This window comes from Lygodium microphyllum, chromosome 12 (assembly GCF_053477565.2).
Source record: "Lygodium microphyllum isolate KBCC chromosome 12, Lygodium_microphyllum_v1.1.10, whole genome shotgun sequence".
Lineage (NCBI taxonomy): Eukaryota > Viridiplantae > Streptophyta > Polypodiopsida > Schizaeales > Lygodiaceae > Lygodium > Lygodium microphyllum.
In genome coordinates this window covers 104,278,882-104,305,958 of record NC_141146.1, presented here as the reverse complement: position 1 = coordinate 104,305,958, position 27,077 = coordinate 104,278,882, and the positions used below count along the sequence as shown (strand labels likewise).

At 43.8% G+C, this 27,077-nt stretch overlaps 2 protein-coding genes across 2 annotated transcripts in view; both read right to left on the bottom strand.

The window, feature by feature from the left end:
- Positions 1-27,077, bottom strand: part of LOC148028122 (uncharacterized) — a 171,316-nt gene that overhangs the window by 4,463 nt on the left and 139,776 nt on the right. Inside the window, exons 7-14 of the mRNA XM_087689801.1 lie at positions 21,739-21,841; positions 21,399-21,567; positions 16,995-17,139; positions 16,746-16,877; positions 16,446-16,586; positions 16,104-16,307; positions 14,915-14,935; positions 14,714-14,762 (exon numbers count right to left, since the gene is read on the bottom strand). Coding sequence (XP_087545927.1) covers positions 14,739-14,762; positions 14,915-14,935; positions 16,104-16,307; positions 16,446-16,586; positions 16,746-16,877; positions 16,995-17,139; positions 21,399-21,567; positions 21,739-21,841 — 939 coding nt within the window. The 3' untranslated portion in view covers positions 14,714-14,738. The remainder of the gene's footprint in view (positions 1-14,713; positions 14,763-14,914; positions 14,936-16,103; positions 16,308-16,445; positions 16,587-16,745; positions 16,878-16,994; positions 17,140-21,398; positions 21,568-21,738; positions 21,842-27,077) is intronic.
- LOC148028125 (uncharacterized) lies at positions 1,811-11,985 on the bottom strand. The gene is made up of 3 exons (XM_087689028.1): positions 11,574-11,985; positions 10,545-11,536; positions 1,811-2,085 (listed from the first exon to the last, which is right to left on the bottom strand). Exons 2-3 carry the CDS (start codon positions 11,233-11,235, stop codon positions 1,811-1,813), a joined length of 966 nt encoding a protein of 321 aa, XP_087545154.1. The 5' UTR covers positions 11,236-11,536; positions 11,574-11,985.

Sequence of the window (27,077 nt, the reverse complement as noted above, 5' to 3'; positions counted from 1 at the left end):
ACTCTCTATAAAGAAGGTGGTGGTCTCTAGACAAGGCTTTGGTAGATTGAGAAGAGGAGGCTTAATACACAAAACAAGAATTACTAATGATTCAAATGGACTTAGACAAGCCTTCGATTGTCTTGACTGGTCTTTTCTAGCCCAACTTATGCAAACAATGGGATTTAACCCTAAAATGTCTCATTTGATGTACATTGTCAGTACAGATTTTTCCTTAAGAGTTATGCCTAATGGTGTTGTTACAGAGCCTTTCACCCTTTCTCATATTAATACTACCAAGTCTCTCATTTGTTGTATAGAGAGACTTATAGAGCCTTTCACCCTTTCTCATATTAATACCACCAAGTCTCTTATATTAATACCACCATTAAGCTTTAGGGCTACATATTAATACTACCAAGTCTCTCATTTGTTGTATAGAGAGAGACTTATAGGCTTTGGATTGGCAAGGAGAGATGGCATGTAAGGGCAGTATTATGAGACATTTGGGCTATCCCTTGGGGCTGAATGTTTTGCCCAAGAAGTTGCTTGAATGGATCTCCACACATGTATTACTAACAAGTTTGTCTATTGGAAATCACAAGCCTAGGCTTATCATGTATGCCTTAACGTGGCTCAAACAAACATGGTGCCAATGATTTCATATTATTTGCCGATTGCTTCCTTGGTTGAAGTCTGGTTTGTGGGAAATCACTCAATCTATTTGCTTTATGCTTTGGAAAAAGAGCTCTATGCAATCTAGCATTTCTTGGATCTCTTGGAATCATATCTATCTATACACTGGGAAAAAAATGGGGCGTGGAGCTAGTTTAGATATGGGGACTCACATATGATTGCACTCTGATGGACTTTGAAGCTGTGTGTTGGTCAGCAGCCTTGGGTTTCTATCACAAGATTCTTTCTTCAAGACCAAAGCATCTTGCCTAGGAATACCCAAATCCAAGCCTCATGGTGGCATGTTATTAATGCTGATCAGCTTGTTCATCTCAAATCTTTCATGCTTCTGACCTTGTCTATTCTTCGAAAGTGGTGCTTGCAAAGTCTTCTTGACATCCAAATATTGATCGCTTACAAGCTAATTCTCTACAAGATGAATTGCTAGCTGTTTCAAGGCTTGTTTCATGGAAAGCCAAACAACAAGCCAAGGCCATGTTAAACAAATTAGCAACGCTTGGGCTGATGATTATTGCTGATGTGATTTTGCTTGCACAACCCATTGTGATGTCCTTTTGGTCAGTTTGAAGGTCTTTTCATGTTTCTAGAGGCTGTCATCACTTATGGGAAACCACTCTACCTTCGTTGCATGTTTTTTAGTCCTTCCCCCCCTTAACTTTTCATGTTTGAAGGTCATTTCAGCACATAGACCCAAACCCAACCACTTGTCTTATAGATAGATGGAGATATTGGGCATACCGGAGGAGGCCTTTATGAAGAAAACTGCTAGGGTTTGTACTGAGGACACACAGAGTGTACGACCATGACAGAAACACAAAGAGACAGACATAGACACAGAGGGCAAAACACAAATCCTAAATGCAAAACTCAAAACTCAAAACTCAAACACAGAAACTCAAACACAAACAGAAGAAGGGAGAGAGAGAACACAACTTTGAAGTGAATGAATGCTGCAAATGAATGTGAGAGTGTACAGTGCTCTACCCTGAGTGTACAATGTGCTCAAGGGTAGAGCAATGTTGGAGTGTGACGTCCATCGGAGATGGATCCCAAGTTTGTGACCACAAGTTGGAGTGTAGGAGTGTTGAATAGTGAATGGCAGCAGGTTGGTCACCAAAATTCAGCAGTCTGGAGGCTATAAATTGGTAAATACAGTAGTGTACCACCGATCGAAGGCTGGAAACTGTGCATAGTGAGCTGTAAACAGCAGGCTGAAATAGTATCTGATGTGGCTGGCGATAACTGGATGATTAGATCGCAGCAAAAGATGATGTCGCCAGCAAGTAACATCAGTATGGATGAAGGCGCCAGCAGCAGGAGCAAACACAGATGGAGTGGTAGCAGTTTGGAGGGCTGGACAACCACGTAGGAGGAGGCTGATGGTTGAAATCTGCACGTGGAGTGAGAAACCTGCACATACGGAATAAATCTGAATGGGGGCAGCTTGTCTATTTATAGATGTGGAAGGGTGCCCCAAAAATTAGGGTTTCCACTGAACTCTCTTGAACTACTCCTCATTTTAGGGTTTCCACTGAAGTCTCTCGAACCGCTCCCCGTTTTAGGTTTTTACTCTAAAAGAGCATTTTTTAGTGTGTTTTGGGGCTATTTAAGAGGCTAATCAGCAAGTAATGCATATTTTAGCTCAACACCCCCTCTCAGGCCCAAAATTGAGTTGAAAGGTTAGGCCAACCATTGTGATGTTTATTAACCCCAAGGCGTTCCGTCCCAAAGTAGCCAGTGCATCGGACAAAGGGTGCACATCGGTTGTCCAGTGGCCTACCAAGACTACAGAGGCAATGGTTATCTTACCAAGGGAATCCAAGTAGTCACCCTAGAGAGGGCAGGGCATCAGACAAAGGGTGTATGTCGGCTGCCCAGTGGCCTACCAAGCCCTACAAAGGCGGATGGAACTACATGGAACTTTTTTTTATTTTGAATAAGTGAGGTAAATTTTATGGGATGCGGCCGATTGAGTAAAAGTGACCCAGAAGACGGGAGTAGGGAGGGTATACCCAACATATTACAAAACAGTACAAGCTAACCCATCCACTCAGGGTGTTAATGACAATAAAAAATAGGTGATAAGGTATCCATGTGATGGAGGATGGTGGTGTGGTAACAACAGCCGCCGGTGGAAACACCTTAGGATTCGCTCAAGGGGTACTCTGCAGAATGAGCTGCAAGTATGCTACATGCTGAAGAATGCTCATGTAGCAGGTGCCACTTGGACACTGTCCCTCATGGAAAAATTGTTCACTTGCCCGAGCGCCCTAGTACAAAGATGATGAAATCATGCAATGCAAAGGGTAAGGTACAACAGGGGGGGAAAAGCCGATGTCAAAGACAAAGTGCTGAAGCCTATAGAATACCAAGAAGGGTAGGAACCCCCTCTCAACTTGGATGTAGATGCCGAAGAAGGAAGAGGAGCCCGATGTCGGTCTTCATATAGTGCCGAGAACCACAAGGAATGAAAGAAGATGAAGTGGATGAAGCACCCCGCTAGAAGAGCAAGGTAGAAGTCACCGCTGTGATAACATCGAGAGAGATGCTGCATGATCTGCCTCAGAAGGGGAAACCGCTATGCCGGAAGAAGAGCAAGCACTCCTAGGAGCTCCTAGGAGGATGAAACCATGAAAGGAACGGTGCGCATCCCCACGTCTCTGACCCAAGTAGGACCAAAGCAATCTGCAAGTTAGCCCTACACGGAAAGACAAAATCTTGCGAAAGAGATGAGAATCTACAAACACAAAGGTTAGTGGTGAGATGCTTCAAAGCAAAACATAACACAAAGAAAATCTAACTCAAAATAAATGCAATGAATGTATATGTGTGTGAGTAAATGCAGCGGAAGTCAAAAGAATGGAAAAGCTAAGGACAATGAATCCTATGGGCCCGACTCTAAGAGTGCGAAAAATGAATGCTAGATTGACCTAGGGTATCCGAAAGGACCTAGAGACATGCTAGTCTAAGAAGGTGGCCACAATCGTGTATGTCCACTAGCAGAGCTCTGCCAAGGAAACGCCTGACGAGGTGGGGACGAAGGTGAGATAGATGCATGAAGTGCAACGGGATCGGAACCTGCAGACCAATCAGCCAGTCCCTCAGGGGTAGTGAAAGAGATGGGCTACTAAGGCTGTACTCGAGCCACATGTACAATAGCAACAACGGATGTTAAAGGAGCAGATGAAGTAGGCGCGGAAGGCGTAGCCCCACTAGACTGTGCAATTGCAGCGGTCTGCTGAGGCTTTTTAGGTGGAAGACCTTGGGCCTTTGAGCGACACTCCTCCTCCACATGGCCTGCTCTTTGGCAGTGTGTGCAAAACCAGTTTTTCTTAGGGAGTTGTTGCTAGATAGGTCTAGATTCTTTGGTTCTATCTGAGGAAGAGGAATCACCCTTTGATTGGCTTGCCTTTGCATCTTGTGAGTTCTTGCCACTGGTGGTTTTCCCTCTCGAAGAAGAGGCAACCAACCCCCTCTACTCTGAATAAGGGTGTGATGAGGATTTCTTGTGGACTTGATCATGCAGCCTTGCGTAACGCAAGAACTGACACTTAAACTTGTAGAAGGTTGGCAATTAAGATTAGGAGATGATGTGTTGAATGAAATTGAAGTATTTTTCGGGCAACTTATTAGAAGAATGTAACCTGATCGTCATTTGACTTTGGAGAGCCAGTAGTGGCGAACTCGGGCAAGTAACCGCTATATTCAGCTAGCTTGACTTTCAGATCATTCCCTTCCTTAATAGAGAACTCTTAAAGCTCAAAGTCAAGATTGATGCGCTGAGTACGATCATGAGCCGCATAGCGGTTGAGAAGGTGACTCTAATGCTCTGACGCGAGCGGGAAGTGCTGCAACTAAGAGTCAAACTCAGGAAGCAATGCTTGCATCAGCTCAACATTGGCTGTGGCATTGCGGGCTCTCCATTGACGCATGTAGTCAGGGTGATCTAGTCGAGGGTCCGGCATAGGCTCTAGACCAATGACGAGGTTCCAAAGACCCTGAGACTCAAGCACTTGTTGCATGAAATTAGACCAAGTGGTGAAATTTGACTCGTTAAAATGTGTCTTATCCGTGAAGGCATTCTTGGCCATTGCAACAAGAGTGGTAGTCCTCGGAGATGGATATGTGAAAAAGAGTAGTGGGGGTAGGATGGGGGAGTGGAGTAGACTTGGGAATGGGTCCCAGAGTGCCCACCAGGTATGCAGATAGTGTGCAAGGTGGATCCATAGGTAGGGAAAGGCTGACTAGGCATGGGCGTGGTAGCCACATGAGGAACCCAAGGAGGTCGGATGGGGACACGGGGAGCAAAAGATAGGAATTACTAAGTAGGTGTAATCCAAGGAGAGTTTGAAGATGCGCCATAAGTTGAGGATGGAAACCCCTGCGTATGAGTGGTCATGGGAGATGTGAAGGTGGGGATAGTGAGGGGGATGCCCATCACAGTCGACCCAGGAGTTATGGGTGTGCTCATTTGCTGAAAGGCGAGAGGCACTCTGTTAAAGGATGGCATTTCCCCTAACAAAGTACCATGGTGCAAAGAGGTAGAGAATGGGGTGGAGAAGGAAAAGGTGCTAGGAGCAGAGATGGAAGATCCAACCCCTAGGGTGTGTGATGCAGATGTGGAGTGTAATCCAAGGTTTTGGAAAGATGATGAGAGGTGATCAAGGTGTGATATAGAAGAGGGTGGGATGGAAGGGAAGTGAGAAGTGTGTGTGACATGCTCAAATGAAACAGAAGCTGTAGATGTACTTGAATTTCGTCTGCTTCATGAGGCCCCTCTATTGAAGTTCACATATGCAAAGCCATTCGGATCCTATACCTCAAAAGAAGAAATATGCGAGGGTTTTGATTCATGCAACACAAAAGAATTGTACAAACCTGACATTGGACCTGGATGAGATGATGAAGATGGATCGCCAAACCTTTTGAATGCCATGTGTCCTCCATGATCGGAGAGGTGGCTAGCCTTACCAACCGGTCCAAATGTGATAGCAAAACTGGTAAGAGGGGTGTACACATCACCGTACTTGTTGCGATAGTACTCCTCAAAGTCCTCCTCTATCATGTTAGTGAAATTTGGTGAAGGTGGAGTATTGTCCTCCTCATCGAGTCTATAATGTCGTCTTAGGGCCTCCAATGATGGAGAAGCTTGATAAGACATCATAGGAACTGGAGAAGAAGGTGTCTGGGACATTGTGATTCGGTTACGAGTTATATTGTGTACCTCGCACAAAGACTAGCTCTCCACAATATCCACAGAATACTCTTTACAAGAGCACCGGCTCTGATACAATGTGAAGAAAACTGCTAGGGTTTGCACTGAGGATACACAGAGTGTACAACCACGATAGAAACACAAAGAGATAGACACAGACACAGAGGGCAAAACTCAAACCCTAAACGCAAAACTCAAAACTCAAATGCAGAAACTCAAACACAAATAGAAGAATGGGAGAGGTTGCATGGCAGCTCTGAGAGGATGAGGAAGAAAAGAGAGGCTTTTCTCTTGAGGATTAGGGATTCAGACACCTTCTTTCACACTATCCCTCAAATGGTCTGGCACTTTAGCCCACTAGATCAGTTGTTTACACAACCATTGTATCTTTGATGTACTTAGTTACTCTTCACAGAGTTTCTTGTACTTTGAACACAAACAGAAGAAGAGAGAGAGAGAATACAACTTTAAAGTGAATGAATGCTGTAAATGAATGTAAGAGTGTACAATGTGCTCAAGGGCAGAGCAATGTCGGAGTGTGACGTCCATCGGAGACGGATCCCAAGTCTATGACCACCAGTTGGAGTGCTGAATAGTGAATGGCAGTAGGCTGGTCACCAAAACTCAGTAGTCTGGAGGCTGGAAATTGGTAAATGCAGAAGTGTACCACCGATCGGAGGCTGGAAATTGTGCACAGGCTGCTTGCTGTAAATAGAAGGCTGAAATAGTGTCTGATGTGGTTGGCGATTGTCAGATGGGAGAGGATCGAGGTGCAGCTGAAGTGGAGTAGACAGTGTGAGAGTGAGAGACAGAGTTGAGCACGACACCCAATGCAATAGTACTGAATAGAGTGTTAGCTGAAAGTACAAATGATAACCCTTATACCTTAGAGTTATAAGGGGCTGTTCACACCCGAACACAGTAAGTGCCCGTAAGTGTGCACCACAAGCACATACAAAATAGTACACATAATCTGGGGGAAAAAACCTCTCCTACCGAGAGTAAAAAGTGCCCCAGTGTCCTAGTGATCACCCGCACACTCCCATATGAGCGTAGGCGTAAGTAAGGCGTGTGAGATACCCAACAAACCCCCCTGGAGTGAAGAGTGATCAAGTGTACAAGGATCATCCGCCACCAAAGGGCGTCAAATTCAAAGCATCGCGAAATGCTTCAAATTTGTCTCGTGGAAGAGCTTTGGTGAAGATGTCTACCACATTGTTGGTGGTAGGACAGTAGACAAGGCTGATATCACCTGCATGTAGCCTCTCTCTGACAAAGTGGTAGTGAATCTCTATGTGTTTCGTGCGAGCATGAAACACAGGGTTCCGTGCCACTGCAATGGCACTCTGACTGTCAGTATATAAAGGAGTAGGCTCCGTAACAGATACATCCAAATCAGCAAGTAAGCGTCTAAGCCATACGCACTCAACTGCAGTAGTGAAGGCTGCCTTGTACTCAGCTTCACATGACGACGTGGCAACAGTGGATTGTTTCTTGCTAAGCCAAGAAATGCATGACGAGCCAAGAAAGAAACAATTGCCACTAGTGGAGTGACGAGTATCAAAATCACCAGCCCAATCAGAGTCACTGTAAGCATGTAACTGCAGTGGTCCCCCCTTGGCATAAAGCAATCCAAGAGCTCTAGTACCCTGCAAGTAACGAAACACACGCTTCACGGCTTGCCAATGCGACATACGAGGTTGATGCATGTACCTGCTCAAAACTGAAACGGCAAACTGTATGTCTGGCCGAGTGTGGCATAGATAGATGAGACATCCCACTGCTGGAGCATAAGTATGGATATCAAACAAATCACTGTCATCGTGTAATGACAGTTTGAGCCCAGGTTCCATGGGTGTACAAACTGGCTTGCAATCCTGTAAGCCAAACTTCTCAAGAAGTTGCCCAATGTACCTTGACTGACATAATCCAATGCCTCTAGCATCATGTACAAACTGGATGCCCAAGTAATAGTGCAAAATACCCAAGTCAGACATGTCAAAAGTTTGCTGTAAATTATTTTTGAATGCTGAAATCTGATCAGCACGTGTTCCAGTGAGCAAAAGGTCGTCTACATATAGACACAAAATCAGCATGGATCCCCCCTCTTTATGTACATAAAGGGTAGACTCAGATGGGCTGTTTACAAACCCCTGACTAAGCAAGAAAGCATCTATCTTTGCGTACCAAGCTCGTGGAGCTTGTTTCAAACCATATAGAGCTTTTTTCAGCTTGCATACTAAATTTTCTGAGCCTTCAACTGCAAAACCAATGGGCTGCTGTACATACACTTCTTCCTGAAGTTCCCCATGTAAGAATGCAGTCTTTATATCCAGCTGATGCACTTTCCAACCAAAATGTGCAGCCAAGGCAATCATAGACCGAATGGTCGTCATACGGGAGGTAGGAGCAAAGGTCTCCTCATAGTCAATGCCCTTTTTCTGTGCGTAGCCTTTAGCTACCAGCCGTGCCTTGTACTTATCTATGGATCCATCTGCATTCCTTTTCAATTTGTAGACCCATTTCGTACCAATGGCACGCTTGCCAACTGGCAAAGACACCAAATCCCAAGTATGATTCTTATGAATAGAATCCAATTCAGCTTGCATGGCTGCCATCCAATGCACACTATGTCGTGCATCCTCAAAACATTCAGGCTCCTCATTATCATGAGTACATGCTGCCATAACAAACTCCATGGAATGTGCCGAATCATGCAGTCAAGTTTGCCTTCGAGTACGGCCAGCCAAGGGTGTATCCAAATGACTATCTCTCATAGTCTGCGTGTACCATCTAGGCACCTGTCTTGCTTCCTGACTGTGTACAAGTTCCTGCTGAATTTCAGTTTCAGCAATGTGCTGATTTACTGCATGTTCCATAGGAGCAGCTGGCTGAACATTAGGTTCATTTGCTGAAGTACCAGCTGAATCACCAAATGTGATGGGCAGCAGCCCTTCAAAGACATCACGGGCAGCCTGATATGTATCAAAACCAGCCAAGGATAATTCTGATTTTTCATCAAATACAACATCCCTGCTGACAAAAACCTTCTTGGTCACGGGATCATAGAGTCTGTAGCCTTTGCTTTCGCTGCTATATCCCATAAAGATGCATTTTACAGCCTTGTTGTCCAACTTCTTTCGAAGTACCTGTGGAATATGGGCATATGCAAGACACCCAAAAGTACGGAAGTGGCCAACAGAAGGTTTGCGGCTGTGCCAAGCCTCAAAAGGTGTGACGGTTTTCAAGGCCTTGGTAGGGCATCTGTTCAAAATGTGGCAAGCGCACATGACGGCTTCCATCCAAAAACTATGAGGCAAACTCTTTGCCTTCAGCATACATCTGGCCATCTCCATGAGTGACCGATTTTTCCTCTCTGCTACCCCATTCTGCTGTGGAGTATATGCAGTAGTGTACTGATGGATAATGCCCTTCTGCTGCAAATAAGAATTCAGCATAGAGGACATGTATTCCCCCCCTCGGTCCGAACGGAGAGTCTTAATCTTGCAACCAGACTGAGTTTCCACAAGTGCACTGAGAGCCAAAAATGCATCATACACTTCTGACTTCTTTTTCAAGCAGTAGACCCAGCACAAACGTGTAAAGTCATCAATAAATGTTACAAAATAGTAACAACCACCCAATGACTGTGTCTGCATGGGCCCACAAACATCCGAATGCACAAGCTGCAATCTGGCTGTTGCTCTAAAAGCAACATCACGGGGAAAAGAGAAACGATGCATTTTCCCCAAAATGCAACCCTCGCATAAATGCTCAGGAGGTCTCTCCAAGAGAGGTAATCCATCCAACATCTGAGTACGCTGTAATAGCATCAAGCTGCCATAGTTTACATGCCCCAAACGAGCATGCCATAACTCTGCCTCTAACATAGCAGGAGTAAGAGTGGATGTCAAATATGCAGACTGATCTACCGAAAGAGCATCCAACTCATATAACCCATGACACAGAGAACCTGTCAAGACCAATGTCATGTGTTCCTTGTCACGGACCATACAACGGTCATCATCAAAGGTGACCTGCAAACCACAACGTGCCATAGAAGAAATGGAAAGCAGATTCTTCTTAATGCCAGGCACATACAAAGCATCCTGTAGGCGGAGAATAGAGCCATCAATGGCTGTAAGCTGAATCTCCCCAACACCACGAACAGGGTATGATGCATTATTAGCACACTGAACAGACTTCCCAACGGGAGGTGCACCAAGAGAAGCAAACAAATCTCTACGAGATGTGATATGCCGTGAAGCACCACTGTCAAAGAACCAAGTGTCAGCATCTTCTGTAGAGCTAAATGCTCTATCAGCCCAAGAGACATCATAACTGCAAGTGTAAAAACAATAGTCCCTGTCTGCAACAAAGGACGCGGACTCACTAGCAGTGGAAGGAGCTGCAGAAACAGACATCCCTGACTCCTTCTTCTTCTCTTTGGCGATGCGCTTCCTGCACTCAGTGATGTAGTGGCCAGGCTTCTTGCAGTAATGGCATTTTCCTTTCTTGGCTTGCGTGCCCCCCTGTTTCTGACTTGTCTGTGAAGTGTTGCTACTATAAGAACTCTGCGAAGCATTTTTCCCTTGGCTGTTTTTACCCTTCTGCCTTGACATAAAAGCCTACTCAGAGGCTATACCATCCACACCACTGTTCCGTCTAGTTTGCTTTTCCTCTAGAAGCAAACTGACAAGCTGAATGAAAGTGATGGGCTCTTTCGAAATCCTCATAGTGAGGTTCAAGGCAGTATGAAAAGCCAAGTAAGAGGGAGCCAGTGAATTCAATGTCGTAGAAATCAGCTGCGCATCTGAGTAGTACTCATCCACATTCATGAGTTGCTCCCGTAAGTCCTGAATTTTGTTGAGATGATCCTGCATAGAATCACCCTCATTCATCTTTAGAGTCTCTAGCTCTTTCTTCAAGAAAGAGATGCGAGTCTCATTCTTTCCTGCAAACATCTGCTCCAATATCAACCAAGCTTCTTGTGAAGAAGCTGCTGAACGAATATGAGGAATGATAGAACGCTGAACTGCCAATGCAATCAGCGACATAGCCTGTGCATCCCGTGTATCCCAAGTTTTCTGAGCTGCAGTTCTTGGGGGAAGTGGCTGAGCGGGGTGAGGTGGAGGGGGCTGAGGTTGCCCTCTTGCACATCCTCCTGGAGGAGGAGTAGCGGGAGCCACAACTCCCGGTCGTGCTTCCTCTCCACTGACATAATCCCACAAATTTTTTGCCACTAATACATTCTTCATCATGAAAGACCAAAGGGAATAATTGTTCCCATCCAATCGGTCTTCCTTGGACACATAGGTGAATACATCTCCTCCCTGATTTGCCATTATTTCCCAAAAGGCAATAGAGCAATGTCAATGCAGTCCGGGCTGGAAATCTGCAAATTTCCAGAAATTGCAGCAAACACAAGTCTGCAATTAATGTGCAAAGGGTACTCTGTCAAAAAAAAACTGTCACTGATGCACGCTTCCCAAGGTGCAATTAGTGCTCAGCAGCACTAAAACATCAAAAGCCCCAAAATTTTCTGCCCAAAATTTCTGTCACAAATGTCTGTTACAAAAGCCCCAAAATGTGCATTCAATGTGTCACAGACAGACACAGCACGTTTCCCAATGCTGAAAACTGAACCTGCTGTTCAGCACGTTTCCCAATGCTGAACCTGAACCTGTTGCACGAACTCCTGTGTAAAAGAAAAGTGCAGAATGTTACCTCTGCGTGTTGACGACGGGCACGATTCCCGAGGTAATGACTGCTGGGTACAGTCGGACTGACGCACAGGTACAGGCGTGCAGGTCCAGTGACACGCGCAGGCAGGACTGGGCGCGCGCTGGGCAGAGGAGGCGGCACCCAGGACTGGCTGGTGGAGACAGGTGGCGCGCTGGCAGCTGGAGCTGACGGCACAGGCTAGCTCAGCGCAGGGAGGCTGCGCAGGCAGACTGACAGGCGAAGGGGCACTCTGGGCAGACACAGGGCAGAGGACTCGCTGGGCAGAGGCGGCAGCACGCAGGTACAGGTGGAGCGCTGGGCAGAGGTACAGGTGGCGCGCTGATTGTTGGAGCTGCACGCTGGGCAGAGGAGTCGTCTGGTGCTGCGCGCTGACGGACTGACAGGCGCAGGAAGGACTGGGCAGGAACAGGCGGCTGGGGCAGAACTGGCGGGGGCTGCAGACTGCAGACTGAAGACTGCTCTGAGCTGAGCTCTGATACCAAATGTCAGATGGGAGAGGATCGAGGTGCAGCTGAAGTGCAGTAGACAGTGTGAGAGTGAGAGACAGAGTTGAGCACGACACCCAATGCAATAGTACTGAATAGAGTGTTAGCTGAAAGTACAAATGATAACCCTTATACCTTAGAGTTATAAGGGGCTGTCCACACCCGAACACAGTAAGTGCCCGTAAGTGTGCACCACAAGCACATACAAAATAGTACACATAATCTGGGGGAAAAAACCTCTCCTACCGAGAGTAAAAAGTGCCCCAGTGTCCTAGTGATCACCCGCACACTCCCATATGAGCGTAGGCGTAAGTAAGGCGTGTGAGATACCCAACAGCGATGACTGGATGATCAGATCGCAGCAGATGATGATGTTGCCAGCAGCTAACGTCAGCATGGATGAAGGTGCCAGTAGTAGGAGCAAACACAGATGGAGTCGCAGCAATCTTGAGGATTGGACAGCCACGTGGGAGGAGGCTGATGGCTGAAATCTGCACGTGGAGTGAGAAACCTGCACAGACGGAATAAATTAGGGTTTCCACCGAACTCTCTTGAACCGCTCCTTGTTTTAGGGTTTTACTCTAAAAGAGCATTTTTTATTGTGTTTTGGGGCTGCTTAAGAGGCTAATCAGCAAGTAATGCATATTTTAGCTCAACAGCCTCTATAGAGACTTCAATGGGATCGGAAGAGTGGGCGTGGAGGAATCCCTTCTGTGATAGGCCATGCGACATTTCCTTTTTTGGCTACACCAATAGATTGGGACAGAAAATACAGATGAGCAAGATTATAGCACAGCCTGCAGCTACCCCTCATTGGTATAGAGAGGGAATCTTAGATGAGTTTTTATATGACTTTTGGAGGCGGCTACATGACAGCTTCAAGCCCAAGAAGTATCCCTCTTTTTATGGCTTCTAGCCCATAGGAGTTTAGCAGTTGGTACTTGGCTTGGATATGGCAGGGACCCAGTGGTATGTCCGCGATATGGTGAGCCAAAGGAGACACAGAGACATTGCCTAAGTGACTGTCCCAGAGCCTAGGAGATTTGGAGGAGTGCTCTTAGGACAGTATTCCATGGTATAGCGAAGTCCATGGTGGTGACATGAGGGGCTGTAGCTTGGGTCACAGACAGAGGTCCACCTTGTGGCTATGAGGACACTTAGGGGAGCATCTCTTTTCTCATCATTGGACAACATCTAAGCAGGATCCCTACCCCAGACTACTCATAGACACAGTGGACTCAGGGACATTGTCACAGATGGGAGCTGGTTTCCAGTATTATAGCTTGGTACATATGGATTGCGAGATGTAGCTAGGTCATTGATAAATGAAATGTTGACTATCAATGTGGTATGAGATATAGTTAAAAATCATTTTGGTAATGTAGAAACTCTTATGAATGATTTTGTCCCTAAGTTAACATTGGATTTATTCTCCATGTAAGTTTCATATGCAAGGATCGTACTCTAGGGACTTTGCTAAGGCTTTTGGCCATGTGGTGAAATCTTTGACTAAGCCATTTTCTCTTATGCTCCCCCATCCCAAATTCATTCCTCCTTCTTTATCTCTTGAATCCAGTTGCGAATGATGGCTCCAAAGTGAGAGGTGGAAAGACCATGAGAACCACTGCAACCGGTCAAAGAACGGGTATTGTTGGAGATATAGGAGTGCCTAAGGTTGCCGGAGTTGCCACTACCAAATGGAACATTGGGTGTGGCGAACGTGCAAGCAAACATGAAATTCACCCACTGGGGAGTCTTTATTATCGACGATTTGGACAGAGATAGTCCACACTCTCCGTGGGAGATGGGAGAGGATGCAGGGCATCTCTGAGAGGATGAGGAAGAAAAGAGAGGCTTTCTTTCGGATTAGGGATTCAGACACCTTTCATACTACCCCTCAGATGGTCTGGCACTTTAGCCTACCAGATTGGTTGTTCATAGAGAGAAAGAAGTTAATCTCAATAGACATGAAAAGTTGATACTTATATTTTCTACTAGTCAATAGAGGTTTGCATATGTAATTACTTCATTTTGCCCTAAAATATTAGTAAGTGCTACTATGTTGTAAACAAATTACCTTACCATCCCAAGAAAGCATTATGGGGAAAGATAAATTTGTTAGAGTTAGTAACGCAGAGTGAGATTTGGTACTTTTTGGCCCTAGCTCAAGTTTACTTATGCTTGTTTACACTTGGCACATGTGCTTTCATGAGCATAGGCCTGGCACTGCCTAATAGGACCTTTGGGAGTGGTAGTGATGAGTCTCACCACCTTGGAATTCCTTCCTCCTATGTAAGTCCCTTTCCCCCAACCCAAACACCACAGATGCATCCATCCCCCCACCCAAAACCCAAAAACCAAAAAGAAAACCACCCCAAAACAAAAAGAAAAGACCTATCCTAAAACCTAAAAAAAAGAAAAAGAGCGTGAAGCTCAACCACCTGATTATATGCTGGTATATTTTGCTTATATGTCTACATTATACAATGTTTAGTTTATCTAATAGGGAGATGCAGTTGTGTGGGAACATAATGTGTGGGAACATAATGCAATTATAATTATCATTCTTAAGGAACAGCATGATAAAAATTACCTGTTGAGAAAGAAGTCTAATCTTTTCATGTTGTCCATCTTGATTGAAGCTGAGAAGACAACATGTTGTAAACATATTATAACGTGCCTGGAATGACAAGGTAGTCTGAACTAGTCTTTCTCTCATCACTAGTAACCCAAAAATAAGCAAAAATATAACTCCCAAGAGGACAGCTGGATTTCCAAGCCATTGAAGAAATACCCTGAAGAGTGTTGGAGTACCCTAATAAATAACAAGTTTTAAGTTAATTGTTGTTCATAAAATAGTTGAAAGCATAGTGCAAGTGCATGAAACTTTTATGTATTACCATATAGAAGGAAATTCTTAAAATATTAAGCATAACAAACATGATACAAAAAATGAGGTGTGATTATGTAGAGATGGCCATATAAAACAACAGGAATCAGGATAGATTGCAAAAATCCTATATCAAGGCAAGGTTTTTGTTTAGAGAGTCCTTATTGGAGGCCTCCTACTGGTGCTCTGGTGTGGCAATGCAAGATTGCTAGCGGCCATTATGTCTTTGCACTGCATATGTGGAAGCTACATCTCATCTTTTTGTTTCCTGCCCAATTGCTAGATAGATTTGGGTTTTATTTCTAGTGTTTGGAATTCAGTGACATCCCAAAGAATTACTGATCATGCATGGGTCTTGGGAAGATCACCCCAGCTTGACACATTGCACCCGCATCAGTCTCATTTGTTTCATTTCTTGCACTGGCTTGGACTTTGGCACATCTGGTATGCTAAAAATGCTTTAATCTTCAACTCGGCCTTTTAAATTCATGGTCATATAGGTTGCATTATAGGCTTATTGTTGTGGCAGGTTGCTTTGTTGCTTCTATGATATCAGCAAGAGTTGTCATCTACGACAAGGTTGCTCCATAGAGCTTATTCACACGACTTTGATCACTATTTGTGGGTCACGATGCATGATACTCTCAGTGTGCAAGGGCTTCAACTAGTTTCATTTTCCTGCTACCACACTTGTGGCTTCTTTTGGGTTTGATTTTTGAGTGGTGAATATGGCTTTCCTATGTTGGTTAGACAGCCTCTTACACATCTGATTATTCTTTTATGTCAGCAACATTTGTGAGAAAAAAAAAGACCTAGAAATTTTAAGCCAAAGTTCAAACATGGAATAGCTCTTCTTTATTGAGTGGATCCATACAGGAGTATGAAAGGAAGGTGGTATGAAAGGCTTAATTGTCTCCCAAATACAGAAATTCATTTCTTCATTTTACTATTATAGATGTGAAAAGTACAGGAGTAGTTTGCCATTCCTGATCAATGCGTTAGTGAGGTGGAACTATCCCTATTGATGATTGATGTACCTTGAAATATTTTCATTTTAAAGGGAATTTTTACATATTTAAGATCAACAGAATACCTCAATATGTGTGGCAAGAGTTTGATACATCGAGTAATTTTCAGTGATGGGTCCACAAACTCCACTGCTTTTCTGCATCAATGTAGCTGAAGCAGGTAAACTGCAAAGTATGAGTCCCAACAGTAATAATCCATGAGTGAGATTTGAAGTACGAGATGCACTATACGGCTTTCTCATAGGTCCATAGTAACGCCTTAAAGAAAACTGTTTTCAAAATATTACCACCAAAAAATGGAACATCAGATTCAGATATACAGCAGATCAGGTAATGCACGGGTCAACTGATTAAGGCTACAAACAGCACAATTTGAACAGGAAATGGTTATTTTAGAAAGATCTTGCCTTCATATAAGTAAATGCCAACAAGTTGCAAAATAGGCCAAGTAATGGAGCCACTGGACTGAAAGAAGAGCCAACCCAAATAAGAGATTCAAGATACACAATGTCAATCACCATATTCTCAATTGACATCTGTCTTTTGGCCTGCTTTAAGATAGCTTACATTTGTTCAGAGGTGTAAAAAAATTTGCTCATCAAACAGAAAAACTAGGTGTGTTTCAACAGCAAACAGCTTTAGAAGAATGTAGCTGTGCATGAATGATATATTGAGAAGGTGCTCTGCAATAAAACTCCGACACTCACATGCAAAACTTTCTGATATAGTATTCCATTTAGAAGGTCACAAACAATATTGACAAATGTAGTAGTCAACATCAAACGCAACAGCTGTTTAGCAACCACGTTTTCCATGCAACCTGGCATACAAACATGCCCCTGGAAAGATTAACATGACACATTTGTCAAGCTTCCATCAACTGCAGAGGATTTCATTGACTTTCATAGAGTACTTTTATGAAGCATCAAAGGTGCTTGCTTAATCAATTTGCATACCATATCCGGCCTGCAGAAGACCCATTCTTTCACTCCCTGGTAATTGCAACATGAAAACCCTTCAGGACAACTTTTCTGACTCGAACAACTAATGATCTCATTTCCAGCCTTTATATGGATGGCCCGTGCAAGAATCATATATAATCTGTCCAAACAAGAACATATAGATCACTTGTTTTGCTGCAGTTTTCACAAGTATATGCTTTATTTGAACAGAGTGAAGATGCTATCGACGACTACTTAATGCATTGTCTTCTCTTTGGGAAAGGAGTCTTAGTTAACATGGACACGAAGAAGAGACGTCATTGATATTTAATCTGTCCAAACGAGAACATATAGATCACTTGTTTTGCTGCAGTTTTCACAAGCATATGCTTTATTTGAACAGAGTCAAGATGCTATCGATGACTACTTAATGTATTGTCTTCTCTTTGGGAAAGGAGTCTTAGTTAACATAGACACGAAGAAGAGACTTCATTGATATTTAAAATCATGCAAAGATTTAAGCAATTCATTTCCTCCTCTCTAACTTTAAAGAAAGCATGTCTTTTGAATTCTACTTCTTTCACATTTTCGCTCAAAAAAACAAAATTCTATCAATAACATCTCAGAAAAACTGCCTAAGATAAAATACAAAGTTTAAAAAGAGGCCTTGTAAGGGACTATCAAGTACCATAACTATAATGGTTAGGTGAACAACCAATCTCGTGGGCTATAATGTCAGATCATATGTGGCTCTTTGTGGAAAAGGTGCGAAAGTCCCAAACTTCTTTCACCTCCCACCATTTTTTAAATAAATAATTCTCTTATCACTTTAACTTACAAGAGAAGCCAAAACTTCCCATTGGGATCCCTCTTCTTCACCTCTCACTGGTTGTGTTGTAATATTACAAGAAAGCCAGTACATTGGGACTGCATTCTTTTCACTCAACTTTTCTTGAAATACATAGTGAAGATCCCACAAAATGTGATCGATCATCTCCCATCTTAAATTTAAAAGTATGGAAAGACAAATCTAGGTGTTGCTGGTATATATAATTTAGTCAATAACAAGAATGTTGTGAAGATTGATAGAAGTGACAGTATGAGTCTGAGATGACTGGAAGAGTTGCTTATTCTGAACAATCCCTATCTGAAAAACTCAAAATCTTGTTCAATGCCGCAGAAAGCAAGACATTTCTAAGAACGCTTCTGGATTCAAGACAAGACCACAGTCACTGTTGCAGTTTTCTTCACGTGGGACTAAGGGAAAAATACAGCAACTTTCTTTAGCTAAAAGCTCTCCCTAGAGAGAAACATAAAGATACATCACAAGAGAAACACGCTTTGCTTCAAAGAGAGCCTGTTTGCAATTTTCCTTTTCTTAGCAATCATTTGCATGCTGTAAAAAAAAAGGGTCCAAACATCATATTGCACGTTTCTCTGCTGCATGGAAATTGAGGGCATTGTGCAGTAATTATCTGTTTGCCAAAAGCTCTTCCAAGAAGGAACCTTGTGACACATCACTAGAGAAATAACTCTCCACTTCAAAGGTAGCTTGCTATCCGTCCCTCAAACAGTCTCCAAATGCTATGATCTCCTCGAAAAAAAGTTAAAAGACTATACTGAGAATGTCCCAATCGCTTACAAGAAAATCTTATTCAGGCCATCATCTCCCGAGGCAGTTGATGAAGGCAAGGCAGGCAAAGCTTTTGCAAGCTTCTCCTCTGTAACTATGGTATGAGCCCCCTCAGTCATGGATCAGGTGGTCGAGGTCATTGTACTCAGCAAAGTGCAATGGCCTTCTCTACTGTGACTCTGCGGCATGAGGTAGATGCGGTCTGGTGGGATGACTCTATGTCTACTGGATTAGTAGTACTTCTAGAAACCTGTCACTGCTCTGCCTGGACTTGTAGTTCTTGTAGAAATCTGGTCTGTGGAAGAAACCTGTCACTGCTCTCTGCCTGGGTTCCTTTTGTCGAGCTGGTCGCCTATCTCATAGTAGTGCTGTTCAGTCAACCTACCCTCTCGAGTCTCTGCTCTTCTCATGGTGGTTCTTGGTCTTGCAAAAGTATCCCCCAGATGTACAAGGTCAGCACATGATCCTGGCGATGAAGTGGCTATGGCGACCTGTCCAAGCTCCTGAGGCCCTTGGGGCCATAGACCCATCTTCTCTCTTCAATCTTCTTATTGCTATCTAGAATGTCTAGGCCCTGTATTAAGAAAAAACCCTTGTTAACCTATCTTTTATCTCTGTCCAATATGAAGCTCATACAGATACTCCACTCTAAGTTCCTTCATGGTATCTATATCTGCCCTCGCAGCTTGCATCCTCCCTACCACCTGTCTGAGCCCTGGACACCTCTCCTCTTTTTAAAGTGCTACAATTTATGCTCGAGCGGTCCAGCTTGGCCAATCCAAACATCCCAGATCTTGACCAATGTGTTGCTCGCACATGCATAGGAGGACACGAGATTATTGTCTACTAGAGCAAAACCCCCCAGATTCTTTGCGGATGGGATGAGGTTGAGGCTATGCGATAGTGACCAATAAGACCCCCTTTCTTAGAATGATATACTCTCCCTAGGCCCAGCCCATGTATTTTCAGTTTAGGCTCTCAGCCTCTAAGTAACTTCATCAGCTGTGATAGGATCAGTTAGACCCATATTCTCTCCTGAATCTTCTTAGATATAGTCCCCTAGACATTTGTACGATAGTTGCTTCCTTGACCAGTGGACTCAAGGCAGGGACTATTCTAGTCTTAATATTGTTAGGATTATTGGACAAGTGATAGTGTAGGAAAGGTTCTAGATATATGTGGTGAAGGGAACACACTTCTCTCTCTCATTGAGACTGATAGCCCCCTTACATGCAATGCATTCTCTACCTTCATACATCATCATTCCTACCATTTAGGAGAAGAGATGTTTCAGTCAGTGAAGAAACTAAAGTCTCTCAAATTGGTGCTTCAATTATCGATAGCATGGACACCTAGCAACCGCCTGCTCTCAAAGCAGCTATCAAAGGCAAGCAAGGAAGCCATAGAGACAACATTTGGATGATGATGGAGCAAGAGGCCGATGTATGAGACCTAGGAGATGAGAGGCAAGGAGGAGGAAGAGATTGTTAGAAGTGGAGCAGCAATGAAAGCGTAAACATATGCTGTAATAAACTGCTGAAACACAAGACAAAAGAGAAAGGGAAAGAAAGAACATTGAAGAACACTAAAGAACACAATACAGATGAGAACTCAGATGTATGCTCGGGAAATGGAATCCATATATCCAACACGAGACAATTGCATACAGCAGTGAGTCACTGGCTGCGTGGGCATTGGCACTGGCTCCTCTCTCCATGGAGTCTCCGAACGTGTGATGGCAGATGAGTGACTGAGTGAGGAGGAGGAGCCTGAATATATAGGCTGAAAAAGGAGGAGCATAAAATGCTGGTCGGCCAGCATTTTATGCTGGTCGGTCAGCCATAAATGCTACAAATGAGCATAAAATGGCACAAATAAAAAATGCCTAAATATCCTAAATAATGTGCCCAGCCTCTGCATGCATAGACTCACACATGAACTGACATATCAGCTAACAGAGATGGCCACAAAGGCAGGAAAGCAGCAATCACATGCGATGGATGTAGAGGATGGATACGAATCTCCACCCCTCGGCCCAACCACAGCAGTCTTCCCCTATCACGTCAGAGGTGCAGGACTCATACTCAGGGGAGCATATACTATCTGATATCAAACCAGCAGCAGAGCACTGCCCCCACCCTTGAAACAGTGTGGTGACTACAGGCCATTGTCACATATGGGACCAGGAAATCATTGGTAGCATCATTGCTTGGTACAGCAAGATGCAATGAGGCTATAGAGCAACAGCGCCCCCCTACTTGAGAGACACTTTCTGCATTAGGACAGATTGTTCATATTGTCAGAGGTAGATGGCAGAGTCTGATCACATAAGGAGGCGAAAGGCCTTCCTTTGCACTTGGGAGAATGGCACCTTCTTTCTCTTAGATGCTCTTCACATAATTTGGTATGACAGCCTACTAGTCTGATTATTTAAGTAGCATCGTATTTGACACCTCCTTTGTGAAAAATAGCCAAGGATATCTTGTTTCTCTTGATGCCCACCCCTTTTAAGCTCTTCACATGATTTGGTATGACACCCTACTAGCATGATTATTTCATTAGCACTGTACTTGCACCTCCTTTGAGCAAATAGCCAAGGGGATCCCGTTTCCCTTGATGCCCACCCCCTCTTTTATTGTACTTCAAGATATAAGACCTTATACATTGTATTTTATCTGAGTAAATTTTACTGAGGTGCACTTTTAACAAAATCTTCTCTTCTTGGAAAATGATAACAAGTCACACTGGGAATAAACAAAGCTTGCATCATCTCATCAGACACACACCTGTAATAAAGAGTACAAGTGTTAATAAACCGTACAGCAAAAAGTTTCACAAGAATCACATGTTCAGCTGTAGATGGGTTCCAATCTTCCATCCATACAAGTAGGTGTACTATCTGGGGGCTTATGATGCTGACTGCTGTAAGTAGTAGTGATTGAGCATAGTCTGTCTCTGTACGCACATAAACAGAAAAGTTTCTTATCAATGTTTGCATGCAAACAATGTGTTCCACATACTTACCTGTTTTCTAAAATTTAGCATATACTGCTAGTGGAAAAATATATCTTATGCTAATTCTAAAACGTGCAGATTGTATAGGAGATGAGAGTTTAGACTGATTACTGAAAGCCTCGTTGACTTTGTCAGACTGTGACACAAGGGTAACAATTATGGTGACATTCAGAGTGATTTGCAAGGGCCAGAGGAAACCTAGAGCTATATATCTCTGCAAAATTGGAAACACAGGCCGCATTAACATCTTATACAAAACACAGGAATTCTAGCATAAGTAGGTGACAACTGTAAGAGGACCACTATACTTTTTTCTTGCATGACATGCATCTTACCTTCTGGTCATCCAATCCAAACACTATTACATGCAAATAGATATGTGTACATATGAATCTATGCATGTATACATATAAAACAGCATGCATTCATACAAAACAGAAGTTTAGAATCTAGACATGTTGGGAAAATATACAAGAAATTGCCTGTATTTGCACTGCCCACCCTGCTGTCCAGCAGCCCTATTGCACCTTTGTGTGCAAGTACATGTGTGGAAAGGGATACACTAGGGTAAGGGTACAGTTGTGAGTGTCAATGAAGTGTAGTCAAGTGGATAGTTGTGGTTATAGGTGGAGGTATACCTACGGGGATGGCATGTTACTCTTAAACAGTGAACCCTAGCCTTCCTAAACTAAGATCGACGTGCATGTTTTTCAGGTGCAGATGCATGTACCCTAAGCTACAATGAGCGTGTGTGTGTCCTAGGAGATCTAAACCGGGGTGCAAGAGGCTCCTAGATGTTCCTAAATATCGGTTGGGCCTATGGCTCCATGTGTCAAAGCCTTGGGCAACAATGGGAATCGTAATGTGGGTCAATTGGGGTTTAACCCTTGGTGGCCAAGTGCAGCTATGCCCAAGTGTCCCTATGTGCTCGAGCTCAAGTGCATGTGCATCTATCCTCAGGTTCCACCTTCTCATCCCTGTTTTCAGCCTGTGACACCCCTTTTTTGGACCTGCTCCTACTCAGTCTCCCCCTTCCCCTCCTGGCCCTGGGCCTCCAAATGGCAGCCTCTCCTCCCACCTTGGCAGCCTTCCTCTATTTCCTCTCCCAAGCCATCTCCCCCCCTTCCTCCGTTTTCCCTTCCCTCAGCATTGGAACTAGCCCAACAGAGCTCAGATTTGTACACAGTTCAAGATATTTCAGCCCACCAGACTGAAGGAGCAACCACTACTCATGACATAGCAGCCAGTCCTTCACCTTCACAAAGGACTCCTGTGCAACCCCCTATGCACCCTCAGCTTATGGTTTGCCCCAGTGAAGCCTCTCCTCCCACTTTTGCTCTGGACACAGAGCTTGCCCTTAGGGACAAACTGGCAGTGCTCAATGCTTCATCTCTTGCTGTCAGTTGGTTGGAGATTATCCTCCTCTCCACAGTATCAAGGACTCCACCCAGGCAACTTTCACTAGCACTCCAGCAAGGGTTACACAAAGTGGTTACCCTTGAAAAGGGGTGCTTCATGGTCAAATTCAGCTCACCTAAGCAGCTAGAGGCAGCAGTTGCCACCAACCCATTTGATGTGGAATTGTTGGTGGCTTACTTCAGTAAATGGATCAAGGGCAAGGACAACTCTATACTAGGGGATGGCACTGCTATCACCATCTCTTTTCCACCCCTCAACGAGTACTTTTCCCTTTTCCAATCTAAGATTGGCAGTGCTTTTGGCTCGTTATTGAGAGAGAGAGGACCTGCAAATCCTACCCCCCCAACCCGAAACCCCAATACCTCTTAGTTAGGGTCATTATCCCTACTAAGTCTATGAAATCCTTCTTGGATTTTCGGGATCCATCCATTCACAGAAGATACCTCATACAATGAGCTTCCTAGTTAGGCCTTCTTGGACAATCTTTCACCTAAATGATGATGCGTATCTTGAAGCAGATTGTCTAAGACATGGTAGCAACACAAATCTCTCTAGGACAAGGGAGGTGGCAGACCTCAACCTCCTAGCAATGAGAGAAAGCCCCCCAAACCACACAATGCCAGACAAAGGCAAAAATGCTAGAAAGAAAGAAAGAAAGAAAGAAATTTGCCTACATTGTACATTTGCATATGTAGTGCTCCTCCGTCCCAAGCTCTCTGTCATAGAGCTGGCATATCCCATCCTTTGCTGGAATATCTGTCCATCTTCCTATCTCTATCAGGAGAGGAGCGTGTCCATATATTGTGGTCAGACAATAAATCCATGCTCAAAGAGGTATACAAAGTGGCTCCAGTAAAACTCCATCTTCGGTCCTAGAGGGAGCGGTGGCTAGATCCAAGTCCTCCCTGTCTCAACTCTCAGGACATTGGCCCTAATGACTGAATTTAGCTCAGATCAACTGAGAGGGAGTGTGGGATAGTCCAAGCTATAGTCAAAGGGCGGGAGTTGGTTGATGTCTAGTACATGTAAGCTCATCCAAGTGGCCACGGGAGCTCCCATATCTTGTGTAAGAAAGTCATAGCTCTAAAGAGTGCCTCCACAACCATAGGTGTTGCCCCTAACTCTGCTCTGATGATAGGGAGTGGGGTGGAGGGCTTACTCTTGATCATGCATGATATCATCATCACCAATGGTCTCTCTATGCGGTCCCAACCATCATAATGGTCTCTCTTTGGGCCAGTCTGATCAGCAAGCGGGATCAATTGTCTGTGATGTAGGCTGCAAACCCAGACCTTTGCTCCATACAGAAGAGTAGGTGTGATTAGTGTGTCAAATAACCATAGTTTGGTTCGAGGTTCCTGAAACTACATATGGGCACATTGGCTCTCACGGACCCCTAGTGTTGCATAGCCTCATGCCAACCGGGCCTCGGTTGCCCCTCTCAATGAAAATCTTGGTCAAGAGAAAGTGACTCCCAAGCATACATATTCTCTCACATGCTCCACTACATTTCCTCCAAGTGTGAATTGATACATAGATCGAGTTACCCATGCCGTTGAGGTGTTGAATACCATGATTTTGGTTTTTCCAAGATTCATTGTGAGATCTCTATCTTTACAAATGTATATAGTGCATCCAAGTGATGCTGTAAGCCCTCTGGTGAGTCTGAAATAAGTACAAATATCGATATTAACACTCCAGCTAGGCTAGCTCAAGCTCCACCTCCTCTGTCAATATGGTTAGACACCTCATATATGTATAGTCCAAATAGCATGGGTGAAAGTGGGCATCCCTGTTTTACTCCTATGGTGCTATCAATCCTGTCAGACCTCCCCCTAGGTGTGCGCATATGGGCTATTACTTTCTCATACAATGTATAAATCCCCATTGCATACCTTCTGGCAGTCCAATCTCCTTCAATCTCTGCATAAAACATGTTCGAGATATTGTGCCAAATGCCTTGCAAAAATCCACAAAGCAACAATAAATCCTCTTGTCTTGAGCTCAGCCCCTCCTCAATGATTGCCTTGAGTGTGAGTATAGTTTTTATCAGATGTGTCTGATTCACCATGCAGACGTCTGAAAAATGTATGAAAATAGGAGTATGAAATCCCGTTTTATACTTGACATACTTAAAAAAATAAAAACGGGACTGGAAAAGGCTAATAAGATCACAATTTTGCCAAAAAGGCTTTGGCCTTGCAAAAAGCATACAAACACTTGATGATTTTCACCAAGAAGGTGTCTCCTTGCTGTCACCTGCCTTCTCCCTGTCCTAAAACATGGAAACCTGCTCATGGACTGCTCAACAGGTCGATTTAGCCTTCAGCCCTGATATTATCAGCCCCAAAGTTGCAGAGTAAGCTTTTTCTTACTGTTTTCCCCCCCCTCTCTCTCATCTTTTACATGTGTTGTTTTTGTTGGTCTAAAATTTCAGACTGCATCTCTCTCTCCTTCCCTCCCTCTTTCTCTCCCCTCCTCATGTGTCTTGACTCTCAAGTCTGAGTGGCTAATTACTTTTGCAAATTTCTTAGACTAAAGTCTGAATTTTTTTACAAATTTCAAACATTAACAACCATTTAACTCTCAAATTCGCTGAGTAAACTCTCAAATTCTTGAGAAACGCTCTTTTCCCCTTTAGTGTTGGCTTTCAAATCTCTGAAATTTCTGGCTTTAGAGCTGAATTTGACATTTTAGCAAGGCTAAAATAGTTGAAAATTTTTGGTATGATGGTTAAAAAGATGAGAAGAAGGAAGATGAGGAGAAGGATGACAATGATGAGGATGAGGACATTGAGGAGGGGATGAGGAGAGTGCATCTTGTCCATGATCGATATTTCTACTCTTCTTCCCATATAGTTTGCTTCAGCCTTCTAATGTAGTTTAGACTCTAGAGCCCAAACTCTATTGTTATGCAACCCTTTGACTTTATGGCAGTCTGTTTTGACCTATATATCCTATTTTGGATTTCTTTCACTTGTAGGCTGCAGCCATCAATGCTTAAATTGTGTCCTGACTCCAATGATTGGAAATGAGAATCTGAATATGTTTTGGCAAATCAATTTTGTGTCTTGATTATTGGATTCCTTGCTAGTAGACTAAAGCTATTGAAACAATGGAATTCTAGTTTTCATTCAGCTTGTTAGCTTCTTTACTCAATTTAGTATAAAATACTAGATCTAGATGCATTTTAGTTAAAAAAATAAAAAATAAAAATAGGGCAATGTATGATTCAGCCCCAGGGTGTGAAATATACTCCAATCATTCTTTCATACTTGTCTACGTACGACGTATGATTTCCATATGAAAAAACTATGAGTGTGAGAATATGGTCCAGTGTGGTGTATCCATGCCTAAAACCAGCTTGCCCCTGTGCTCTGCTAAATTGCATCTCAACCCATGCACTAAGTTCATGCTCCACTATCAATCCATATATCTTAGCTAGTGTGTGGCCAATCATGATGGTCCTCTAGTTATTGGGAATCAAAGGGTTGCCACTCTTAAAGAGTGGGAGTATAGTATGGTCTGTCCATATTTCTAGGAATTCCTCACATACTACTCTGTTGGACATACCTGCCAATATGGGTGCTAGTGTGTCATATGTACGCGAGAAACGCTCTACTATTAGACCATCCTCATCTTGTGCCCAAACCTTTTGTAGTTTGTAGATCGCCTCTCTAACCATCTTACTAGTGAAAAAGGACCACTACATTGGTCTGTGGGCCTGTGGAGGCTGTATGTGTGTTTGTTCCGGTACATCATATAACTGTCTCCCATGATGGAACCAAGCATCAGGTGATGTAATCTATCTAGGGGGCTGTCTCTCATGAAACATTCTCCATGCTCTTTTGCTATCCTGTCCCAAAAATAGCTGGTATATCTCCGTCTTAATTTTTGCTAAGTAGTCTCGCTTCTTCTTCCGCACTAGGCATCTGAAGAGCATCCTTCCTTGGTCATGTGTGTGAGTGCCCGAAGCAATCTCTCTTTGTAGGCATGTATGAGTGTCCTTGCACTATCATACCATCCATTTTG

Bases quoted from the DNA above. Each gene is read 5' to 3' on its own strand.
- LOC148028125 (XM_087689028.1), bottom strand. From the start codon at position 11,235: ATGGCAAATCAGGGAGGAGATGTATTCACCTATGTGTCCAAGGAAGAC. The intron at 2,086-10,544 runs GTGTGGATGGTA...CCGTATGTGCAG, and splicing joins GCAAACTAGACGGAACAGTG to GTTTCTCACTCCACGTGCAG.